At 37.3% G+C, this 12,450-nt stretch overlaps 1 protein-coding gene across 5 annotated transcripts in view; it reads left to right on the forward strand.

Moving 5' to 3' along the window:
- The window catches only part of Pkib (cAMP-dependent protein kinase inhibitor beta), a 96,771-nt gene that overhangs the window by 73,298 nt on the left and 11,023 nt on the right, over positions 1-12,450 (forward strand). The window contains exon 1 of one of the 5 annotated variants that reach the window (XM_042671027.1): positions 4,667-4,750. The exons of 3 other annotated variants lie outside the window; for them this stretch is intronic. In XM_042671027.1, coding sequence (XP_042526961.1) covers positions 4,675-4,750 — 76 coding nt within the window. In that variant the 5' untranslated portion in view covers positions 4,667-4,674. Of the gene's footprint in view, positions 1-4,666; positions 4,751-5,466; positions 5,471-12,450 lie in introns of those variants that run through there. One more of the 5 variants, XM_042671311.1, reaches the window with a different exon arrangement.

Raw genomic sequence — 12,450 nt, forward strand, 5'->3', positions numbered from 1 at the left:
AGGTGGGGGATGGGGAGGAGGGGTCGGGGAAGTGGGGAGGACGGTAGGGGAAAACAAAGGAACGGGTAACAATGCTCGATAAGAAATGGACTCACTACCTTGCTCATGTAACTGTAGCCCCCTTGTACAGTATCTTTGCAATAAAAATATATATTTAAAAAAATCCAAGTGTAGAGAACATTATGCCTTCACTCTTGCGGTGACAAGTTAACAAAGCTGCACATATTAGGCAGATGTGCTTGAAAGCCACTTCCTACAATACCCTGGCCCTCAGGATATTCAGAAAAGAGACTGAAAGTATCTCATAGACCGCAGAAAGGATCCACAGTGGTTTAAATAGACCTGTATCCCACATACCCTACGTTGGAACAGAGGATCGAGCAGGGATTACATTGATATCAATGGCTGTGGATTCCAGGTCACACTGACAAAATAGAACAAGTTGCAAACCAGTGCTGGTCAGCATGGATGTAGGACACATGTGAAACTGAGGCTTTATTCCTCCCTGTCTTTATATCTCTTTTAGGAAATAGGTATTAGTCATATGTAGGGGGTATGTGTTTTGCTCATTTAGTGGAGAGAGCTCAGCATCTCCTGATGTGGAGATTGGAGGTTATTTGTTAGTATTGTAAACTGAGAGCAGAGGGAAAAGAGGACACTGTTCATCATGCAGGGTCCCATAGGAGCCATAGTTGGGAACTCACTGAGCAACCAGGGATGTGAGAAGAAGATTTAAGAGGTGAAGAGCACCAGGCGCCCCTGAATACTGGAGAAAAATATGGACCTTATTTCAACAGTTTGGCAAGCAGACAGCTGAAACCTGAGCAGAAGCTGGGCCAAGTCCCTTTGATAAGAACCGAGGTTTGGCTAGGGTACCTCATCCATGGAAAGAGTGAGGAGCCAACATCTGAGACCTCTTCAACGAGAGGTCAAGCTTGACCTGTTGGCCTCCATTTGACATTTAAATCTAGACGATAGCTGGATATTTTAGGGATTAGCAAAACAATGGAACTACTCAAGATGTAAAAAGTAGCCACCTGATCAGGAATATCAGACAGAAGAAATTTAGAGGTATCCTCCTGGGTAGCCAATAAAGGTAATTTAGAGAGCTGTGCGTTGAGACAGTGTGAGTATTTCGAGAGAACCCTAATCGGCAGCCCTTTTTATAGTGATGTTCAGAGAAAAGGGGAACATTTTCTACTTTGTGGTTTAAATAGGTCTTAAACATGTCATTAGGCTACTCAATGAAACTGATTGCCTCCTAGGGCTAATGACCTGAGGCTTATAGGTAAGGTGAGATTTCCATTGAATGCCTTCTTCAAGTGACAAGTATTGTGTGTATTCCGAGAAGTGAAAGGAGTGCCTTCTTTACTATCATTCTATCTCTAGAACTCTAAAGGAGAATTAGAAGTATCCTACTGAGGGCTTGAATTAAAATCAATAAATGTAGAGAAATCTGTTTGCCAAGGTTTGGGTATTTAAAACTGGGTATCTCCAGTTTAATTAAAGTTAAAGAGCAACTCTTGACAATAACCTATGATTTGTAAAAAAGTACTTATGGAGCCAGTATTCACTGCTAAGATGAAAGTCTGAAATGTACATTCTGCTTAAGGAATAGAAAGTAGCAATTCTCCAATGAGCTCCATTAGTTGTGATGGAAAAAATAGCATTGCTGTTGGTTTAGTCTATTTCAAGGAGTGTCTCCAATATGGAAGGACTCCTGAGTTGGGGTGACTTCCTCCGATATCATAGAATCTTGCTAGGGACTGAGCATCGAGGCCGCCGCCTTCCTTTCCTCTTGCTGATATATCAAGAAGCCTTCCTCTTTCTTTCCTTCTTTTTTTTTTTTTTTTTTTTTTTCTGTCCAAGACTTGAACTCAGGGCCAGGGCACTGTTCCTGACCTTCTGTTGATTAGGGCAGTGCTATTTATTTATTTATTTATTTTTATTTTATTTTATTTTTTGGGTCCAGTCATGGGGCCTGAACTCTGGGCCTGGGCACTGTCCCTCAGCTCTTCAGCTCAAGGCTAGCGCTCTACCACTTGAGCCACAGCGCCACTTCCTGCTTTTTGCTTTTTGCTTATGGTGGTGCTGAGGAATTGAACCCAGGGCTTGCAAGGCAAGCGCTGTACCACTGAGCCACCTTCCCAGCCCCAAGTGCTCTTTTTTAAGTCTCCCTCTCTCCTTCTCTCCCTCTTTCCTTCCCTCTCTCTCTTTTTTTCCCTCTCTTTCTCTCTTTTTTGTCTCTTTCCCCTTTCTTTCTCCTCCTTGAGCCACAGCACCACATCTGTAGTTTATTGGAGATAAGAGTTTCACAGACTTTCCTGCCCCGGCTGGCTTTGAACTGTGATCCTCAGATCTCAGCCTCTTGAGTAGCTAGGATTACAGGTGTGACCCACCAGCGCCCAGCTCAGATTACTTTTTAGAATACATGTATTATCTGTATATGCTTTTGAGATTCTGCACTTCAAGAGAAATCAGTTCCTGCTGATTGTTTCTAGATGATAGATTTACTTGATGTCTAAAGATTCTACAGTGACTATATAATAAATATTCTTAAAGAAAAAAAAGAATTTACCTGGATGGCTAGCAGACTCCACCCTCCTCGCAGCAAAGTCTCCACCCAGTACCTGCATTACCTAGGCAACTGGGACACCTGGAAGAGGTCACATCTGCATCTGCTGAGGTCACATCTGAATTTGATGTGGCCACAGCTTTCTCCAACCATACCCTAGATAAGGCCTAGCCCAGGCCCAGATGCCCTCTCTCTGCTCTTTTCTAGCTCTTCTCTAGATCTTCTCTTTTCTAGCTGTTTTCTCTCTTTTCTAGCTCTCCTCTAGATCTTTTCTTTTCTAGCTGTTTTCTCTCTTTTCTAGCTCTCTCTTAGCTCTTTTCCCCAGCTCTCTCTCTTTCCCAGCTCTCTCTTTCCCAGGCCTTTCCCCACCATGTGGAGGACCAAGATGGCCTGGTGCCAGCCTGAACGATGAATAAATCTACTCCTTACCTGAAAAAAAAAAAAGAAAAAAAGAATTTATATGAAGAAGCTAGACCTTGTTCTATGTGTCATAACAACCTCTTGTGAACTCCTTTGTGATTGTATTTTAATAAATGTATCAAAGAAATTAATGACTGGAGGTAAAGATCATCCATGTGATATCACACATGTGCTCTTGGAGAAAAGTGAATGCTTAAGTTTTGTCTAGAACGACCTGTGTGTAATGACAAAGCTCTGGAAGTGTTCCATAGCCAGTGTAGGGAAGGTGTATTGTTTCTTTGTAGAAGTAAAGCAAACTGGCTGAGAGGCTATTCAAATAGGCACCAAACAGATTATATTAGCCAAATTTATAACAAGAAAAATATTGGCAATTTCTGATTGGAGGGAGACAGCAATGCCAATAAGGAAGTTATTACCTCTATCACCTTTAATGGTATGAAATCATAGCATTAAAAGCACAGAAATCCACTGTGGCATAGAATAAATGTTTTTATTTCCTCCAGGTTTAAGAATAGGCCAAATAAACTATATTGAACTATTAAGGGGTAATCACCCCTTCTCTCATAAGCTGCCATAAACAAGTTTTAATTCTTGAAGGCACTATTTTAAATTATGTTAAGCCATGTTAATTATTTTTACTTTGTGATAGTTATTGGACAGATCCCGAGTTCCCATTTTGTCTGGCCAATTTGTAAATGTCAAAGACTTAATTTAATTTTCATTTATTTTTTATTGGGTCAGAATCTCTATGACCATTATGAGATATTTTTAGGCAATGAGTGCTGTTACTGCAGGGCATATGGGTAAGCCAGTAGTTCTGATGGTTAAGATGATGATAATTTACTCCCTACTGTATATTTAGATACTCCTCTAAGGAGATGGAGGAAGGGTCCTTTTCATCTTCATCATATTATTTATAAGTTTCTACTTCTCAAAATCATCAAGTTGCTAGTCTCCCCTAAGGGAATGGTTGAATTACATGGATCATTGGTGCCGGATTTGGGAGCTTGGAATTTAGTTCTGTGTAGGAGCATTTGCCTAGCAAGTACAAGGACCTGAGTTTAGTCCTGGGTTTAAGTTAGATTTGAGTTAGTTCATTTAAAAGATGCCACAAGGATTCCATTGGTGTTTTAGAATAATCCCATAGACTGGGACTTTTTTGTAGCACTGAGAGATATTCCATGAAATAGTGCAAGGAAAGAGTGCCTGATCTGTAATCAAACTTGACAGATCAAACCATCTTTAACCATAGCCTCCTTTCTCTATCATGTAGTATTCTTTTCTTTTCCTTCTTTTCTATATAGCCATGTAAAGTAACAGCTTCCAGTTTCTGTCTGTATGCATAGAAATGTATACTTTGTGATTCAGACCATTTGGGCAGTTATGGGACATGTTCAGAAGTCAGACTTGTTAGTGGTCACCTCTTCTCCCAGAGTTCCAATCTTCCTGGGAATATAGGTCGACAGCCAGCAAAGAAATTTATCTATAACTTGGGTTCGGGCTCATAACTGAGAGATTAAGTATTCTGTGTGGATAGGCAGCTGTGCTGAGCCAGGGCATACTGGCTATGGGTTTGCATTCAGTGGTTGGTTGAGTACCAAATGCTCCTTCCTCTCCCTACCCCCTCCCCCTATTTTTTTTTATTTCATCAGCCATCAGCACCTGGGCCACGGGCCACCATGGATGATGTCCTTGGGGGTCAGGAGAAATCAAGCAACAAGAGCAAGGGAAGCAACAGCACAGGAGTCCAGCAAGGTCATTACCCTTGCACGAAGAGCAACAGCATCGGGAATGTCATGCTTGATTCTTTGCTGGGTGGTGTTCTCTCCAGAGGGCTGGCTGTCCCTGGGCATATCTAATAGATATGCAAGTACAACTGCAAACAGTGTCTGTATAGGTTCCTGGAATAGCCAATGGCAGTTGCCAGGCTAGACACAGTGGCCAGAGAGCTCTAGCCTGAATTCAGATAAAGAAGACTGAAGTATTGACTGGTTAAGGCACTGTTCATCAACTTTCCTTATAAATGAAAACCTCAGCACTAGCCAAACACAAGTTGAACCCCAAAACATGTCACACCAGAGCATAGTTCAAACATCCTTCATCTTGGAGACAGAGCAATGAGAAAATAGGAATGGTGACAAAGGCCGCACAGTGCCACACAGTGCCCCAGTAATTAGCAGTTCTGTCTCCGGAAGCTTTCATCATGTCTCAGAATCAGTTAGCCAGGGGCAGTTCATTTAAGCTGACCAGGTATCTTCTATCATGTGGGAGAATACCATGTGGTTTTTGACTCTAGTTTTGTGGGGTTTTTTTCCTTCCTATTCACCCTATTGGTGAAGGAGAGCTTTCTTCACTGAGGGGTCTGAAGATAGAAACACATAACACCTAACCCCTGACAAGTATGACTCAAATCAGTTTAGTAGTGAAATATAGCACAAGAAGCGATGCAGAGGAACATTTTTTTTTTTTCCAGTTGTAAAGATGCTGTATCAAGGGGAGAGTTAATAAGTAAGGAGCTGTGGGAGTAGTAAGGAGCAGGTGTAGTGTCCTCTGTTTTCTACCATAGGGTATGATTGGCTTGTCTGCATAATTCCATATGCTCATTTGGAACTGAAATTTGTTACTCAGGCATAGGTAGGAACTGTGCCTGGTCCCTTTGATTAGAAAGCTAGGTTACTTAAGGTATTTTATCCATTCCTGAGTATAAACTGGAGAAATGATCAAACTATTTAAGCTCTTACCCCCGATTTTATCAGATGTCATGACAATACATAATATAGAACCTTGATATTATTAGGCTGTAGACAAAATGAGGGAATAAATTTTGCAAATCATCTTAAATTATTTGATACTTTACCCAAGAGGAAACGAATTTTAATGTTAAACTGAATGCTTTTACTTTGAGTGAGAAGATTGTCTTCCATGTGGGAGAGAAACAGCCTTACACTATGAGTTAAAAAAAAACTGTTAAAAAATAATATGGAAAATGTGAAACAAAAAATATGGTTATATTATTGCACATTTGGTCTTCTTGTGATCAAATGAATACTATTACTTTGGCAAGAAGGAATTGAAACTTAAAGCCAGAACTTAATTTTCTGGCATTATAGAAGACCTAATAAAGTAAGTAAAACCCAAAACAGAATAATGAAAATCTGTATTCACACTATTTCAAATGTTGGATAGGTTTGTAAGGCTTCTTTTTTTTTTTAAAAAAAAAATGCTTGCAAAAAAGACACGAGAGAGGGAGAGGGAGAGAGAGAGAGAGAAAGAGAGCGAGCAGACAGACAGACAGACAGACAGGAGAGAGAGAGAGTTGGGGGAAGGGGAGAGAGAGAGAGAGATTTCTTCACAAAGCCAGATTAATGAGAAATCACAAAGCTGGAGAAACAGGTAAGTACTATATGCAGAGGCCGACCAGGTTCACTCCATGGTGACTCTCCAATTCTATTTTACTTTTATTTTGCTTAAGCAAAAGACATGTGTTTAAAAATTCTCAAGCCTGGGAAGTCCAAGATGATGATACTCGTTCAATCTTTTATGCAGTCTTTTTGAAGTCTTTCCTAGATTTCAAGTGGTCAGCTTCATAATTTGGGAGCACAAGTTCTGTTTTAATGAATACTGCTCTGGAGATAAGGCATAAAATGGGAATTTTTCAAGGTGGAAGATAGACTAAATCCTCAAAATAAAACCCAGATAGAAGAAGAGTAATCTGGTCAGTTTAAGGATAACATAACACAAACCTATTCCAAAAGAAGATAAGACTTACTAGTCTTGGCTTAACCAGAGAAGAAAAGGCTTGGGGTAAAGGCTTTCTTAATAACCTATGAGCCCTCATAAATCTACAGGATTATGAGATGTCTAGTTTGTAGTGAAAACAAAAGCTACATTGAAAATATAAAACTAATCAATTTGGTGTATACCCAGAAGGGTCAAATTTAGAGAATGTGGGTAAATGCTAAGACTTAGAGATGTGTTAAGTATTTATAGTATGTTGCTAGCAGTTTGTTTTCAAATAATAGAACAGAATGTTAGTATTTACAGTGATTAAATATAGCAAAATATTTACTGCTGAATTAAGTGAACATATATATTGTTCAGTTAAAATTTTCAAATGACAATATGAGTGATTCCAGGCCAAATGGAAAATAAGATAGCTTGAAGCTTTCCATGTAATAGACCTAGAATTTTGTTATAAACTATTAACAGGACCATATGTTATTTCCATGAGTAGCAGTTTTTCCATCTATATCAGGTTTTCTCTTGTGAACACTTCAGGGTCACAAGTAACAGTTCAGTAACCTAGTTAAAACCTGTTTCAATAATCAAGGGAAAATATGGATATTTGTTTATTTTTCAAGTCTCTATTTTATTATTGAATTGACTATATTTGGAGAATTCTACAAAATCTTAACTAGTACTGTATAATAAATTTTCAGATCTGCTAATGTAGTAAGTTCATTACCATTGTCTTATGTCTAAGAAGCAATTTCTGGTGTTCTGCATTTGGGAAATAAGCTTATCATTCCTATTGTGGTAGATTCGCTTATAAAATAATCTTTCTTAATTGCTTTATGATGATCTTCTGGATATCAGTCTCCATTTTAGACACTGCTTTTCATACATATTTTTCTTATGTGTCTTGGAAATGTTCATGTTTCCACAGTTCCTAGGAAAAAATACATTCAGGCATTTTAATGGCATTCATTTCTTTCATAATTTTTGTTTGAGTTATGCCTAAGCTCCAATGTGAAATTTTTCTTTTTCCTTAATGACGACTTGGCTTTTTCACTCCATCATTCATGATTTACCTTCACGATATTTCTTTGATTTCACCTTTTTATTTCTTTTCTCCCTTAAAGAATCCCTCCAAAATTTTGTGGGTGGTAGTCTACAGCCTTGTGAATTTTCCTTAATGACTACACAACTCAAACACTTCCCTTTCACATAGCGCCAGCAGTGCAAAAAGTCTATCTGTCCTAAGGTATTCTGATTATTTCTATTTTTAGTTCTGAAACCATTTGAAAGTGAGGATATATATCTATATCTGTCTATATATAGACACATACATAAACTAATACCTGTTTATAATTGTAATAGACAGATATAGATAGAGATAGATATATATCACACACCTATATAGATATAGATATATCCCAAATTTTCACCTTTTGTTTTCCTGTACATATTTCCTCAGAATTCTACATTGCAAAAAGAATTTAGTAAGCTCTCAAGAATTGATGGACACAGACTTTTTGTTCAACAGATATTTGAGAGATGTAATTTAAAAGAAATGAATGACGACGTAATAGTTTATAGTCTTTCCTCTGTCACTTGCTAGCTGGGTTTAATCAAATTGCTTCATTCCTATGATCTTCAGTTTCCTTTTTTTTTTTTTTTTGATAGTCCTGGGGCTTGAACTCGGCCTGGGTGCTGACCATGAGCTCCTCTTGCTCAAGGCTAGCATCCTACTACTTGAGCCACTGTGCTACTTCTGGATTTTTTTCTGATTAATTGGTGATAAGAGTGTCATGGACTTTTCTGCCTGGGCTGGCTTCAAACTGTGATCCTCAGATCTCAGCCTCCTGAGTAGCTAGGATTACAGGTGGGCGCCAAGCTCAGTTTCCTTATTTTTCAAAGATAGCAATGATCATTGCAAAATGCAGGATCATGAGAAAACTCCCTCTAAAGTGTTTCACATTCCAAATGCTCGATATGTTCCTGATATTTTTTCTGTTATAAAAAGCTTCATTATAGGAAATTTGTAAAAAATGAAGCTCCAAGAGGAAAATATAAATCTTAAGTAAAACACCACCTAGAAATAGTTAATTAATAGTTAATACTTTCAATACATTTACATTATAAGGTAAATGTATTGAAAGTATTAACTAAAGTATTAACTGCATATATAAAGTAATCTATATATCTAATTTTTGTTTTTGTTAAACCTTTCCTTCAAATTTATAATTATCCTGGCTTACAAAAGATTTCACTTTTACTATGTAGTCAACGATATAAAATAAGTATAATCCATCTTCCAGTCAAATAATATGGAACTGAAATATATGCATATGGCACTCTTACCTACATGATGAACTTGTGTATGTGGCATACATTGTATGTCATTTCCTTGTGTCTGTGAGCATGGAAAAAAGTTCTGGGAGGATCTATACCAGTATTATAATAGCACTACCAGTTGGCTAATGAGACATGAGATAATTATTTTTCTTCTTAATGCCTACCAGAATTTCACATTTTCTGAAAAATGAGCATAAAAGTATGTCAACCAAGAGGAAAAACATCATTTTGAAAAAAATATACAGATTTTAGTGCCAAGCATGGCTTTAATTGCTATGAATGTCGGTGAAATGACATACAAAACCCTTAATTATGTGAAGTTTAACATTTCTGGGAAGGGAGATTTTTTTCTTTAATACATTCATACATAAATTATAATATGTGTTCAAAGCTAGCAAGCATGGGGGAAAAGTAGGGCCTGGCAAGGAGTTATCAAGCATTCAGAGAAGGAATATTTTAAATGAGGTCAGGTAAAGCCTCATGTAGAACCTAGGACTCTCTTTTATAACCTTTTTTTAATAGAGTTATCATATTTACTTAGACTAAGGATTATTTTTCAAGTATCATGAAGATATTGCGATTCAATCTCATTTTAACTATTGAAGACAACCCTGAAATTTACTGATTTACTGCTGCCCATAAATATCTTTCAGGAGAACCTGCCCTGGACAGTGCAGGGCAGGGGGGTCATGTGTGACTTAGCTGGCTTAGCTGATTAAGAAGGTTAGCCAAACTTGTATGTGATTTTTATCGTGACATTATAATAACTTTATAACTGACATTAGATGCTGTCTCTAGAAGTCATGCCAGTCGTGTAATTCAACAAGATAATTGATGCTCATAGTTAACATTCTATTAGAATGCCTCTACAGTAATATGACGGATTCAAACCATTTGTGTAGTTATTAGTGATGCGCTTTTACAAGTGTTAGTTTCCTTGATCATAAAGAAATAAAACAGGTACTTTTAATTCTACTCTTGATAAGGTAGATAGCTAATAAAGTAATTTGCTGTCTTGTGGGAAATCAAATCTCTTTTCGAAGGCAATGCAGGATTTAACTTCTGGAAATTATGATAGGCAATGAAGGGAAATATACAGTTTATGACTAAAATAGTTTATTATGGGTTGGAGATATAGTTCAATGGTAGAGTACTAACATATCACAGACAAAGTCTTGGGTTCAAGTCTTAGCACTGCTAAAAACAAAAGTTTACTGAAAAAATGGTCTACATTAAATTCTAATATGCTATTATATGAGTAAAAAACAAAAAGTTTGCTAAAACTATATTAAACATAAAATGAAATTATTATATTAAGTGTGAATACTTATGCATCTATAATTTGAGAAGTGGAATGAAATCTAGCTTTTTAATGCTTTGATATGGTATAACTTTTGCTGTTATTAAAATAGATCTGCTATTTTTAATCACACTGTATTTTTTCTCTGATAGATAAATATACCTGTTACAAAAATATTCCCTTAAAATGAAAACATGCAATTTAAGCTTCTCATGTTTAAACAGCTTTAAATTGTTTTTCAGTTGAAACAGCAGTTTTTTTCATAGATGTAACTCTCTCAGTAATAATTCTAGATAAAACATCTAGAGCATCAGTTTAGAGGATTAAGGAATTTCATTTCTCCCCTGGTTGAGAACAAAACCAATAAAGTGCGGGAATCAGCCTACTTAAAAGTATTACAGAGCAACATATGTACATACAAGGGAAAACTGGTAGGTTGCTTGTATTGACTTTAGGCGGACAATGTGTTCAATTTTATGTTAATGAGTCCCTTCCAGAGAGGGCTCAAGTCAGGAGCATGTACTATCAGAGCTCTTGATGGGCATAAAAGTTAGTACTATCAGAGTTTTTGCATTGATTATTGTTGTGCCTATGGTAAACAGAGCTCATGCCCAAACCAGACAGGCATTACTTGGGCTAGTATTCTACAATCTACTTGCAAAAAATGTTTTCTTATTAGCATAACAAAGCCCATTTTAATATTTACTAATTAAACTTATTGCTTATTTATTTATGCAAGTGCCGAGGCTTGAACTCAAGGCCTGGGCCCTGTACCTGGAATTTTTAAAAATCAAGGTTAGTGCTCTACCACTTGACCCACAGCTCCACTTCTGGCTTTTTGCTGTTTAATTGGAGGTAAGAGTCTCACAGACTTTCCTTCCTGAGTTGGCTTTGAACCACAATCCTTAGATCTCAGTTTCTTGAACATCAAGGATTATGGCATGAGCCATTGGGTATTCCTGTAGTTACTTGCAATCTTTGTTGTGAATATTAATAATGAACAGAACCTTTACTTTTTATGCTTGCTAACTTATTATTGATAGGTTTCAGCTATTAATTCAACAATTGCTTATTGAATTTATTAAGTGACTCTGGTCTAGTCTTTACCCAGGTAGAAGAATGTAATGCTGTTTCTTTTGGAATCTTGGTGGTCAGAGTTAACTTCCCCTTCTCTCTTTTTTACTGACGTCATCCACAGTCATTTGACATCTGAAAACCACCCATTTCACTGGAAGGGGAAATGACTTCAGCTTCTTGCTCAAACCCTGGCACAGACAAGTTTCATCCTTCTGAGAAAAGTACAAATTGACCACAGAACTTCAAATTATACTTGTTTACCCACAAGTACAAATTCAGTTCTGACTAGGCTTCAGTGTGCTCGGAGTGCCTTTGGGGCGCCATTTGAATATTTTATATCCAAAAGCTTGGCTAATGAAGAGATGAGAGACAGTCTGTAGAAAACTTCCCACTAAAATTTTCAGGATAGAACAAAGCCATCTGATTAGTAGCAGGTCGATCTTCTATTATGGGAAGAAACAGGAAAAAGAATAGTGATAGCAAAAAGTTGTCTGAATTTAGGGAAGACTTGTTGGAAACAAACTGCCTGTGACACATTGATATATCATTTAAGGAACTGTCTCTATCTGGAAGGTTAAAGGACACACACACACACACACACACACACACACACACATTCCTTTCAAATTTAAAATCACACAGAGTAGCTCTTGCATAAAATCCTAGCACTTGGGAGACTGAGGTTAGAATAAAAAAAGTTTTAGGCCAGCTTGGGCTATATAGGAAAGCAAAGTGAGTGTGAATCACATAACAAGACCTTGTCTTAAAAACAAAAACAAACAAAACCATCGTCAATAATGGGAGAAGGTTAATGGTCCTTTTTGGAACCTACAAGAGCAACAACATGCCTCTATATTAATATAAAATTATATATAATATATATATATATATCAAAATGAACTCCAAACTATGGAAACAAGAGTTTTCTCTCTTAAGAAAAGAGTTGGAGGGGCTGGGAAGGTGACTCAGTGGTAGAGCGCTTGCCTTGCATGCCTGAGGC

Source organism: Dipodomys spectabilis, unplaced genomic scaffold (genome assembly GCF_019054845.1).
Source record: "Dipodomys spectabilis isolate Male_0828 unplaced genomic scaffold, ASM1905484v1 ptg000001l, whole genome shotgun sequence".
NCBI classification, from domain to species: domain Eukaryota; kingdom Metazoa; phylum Chordata; class Mammalia; order Rodentia; family Heteromyidae; genus Dipodomys; species Dipodomys spectabilis.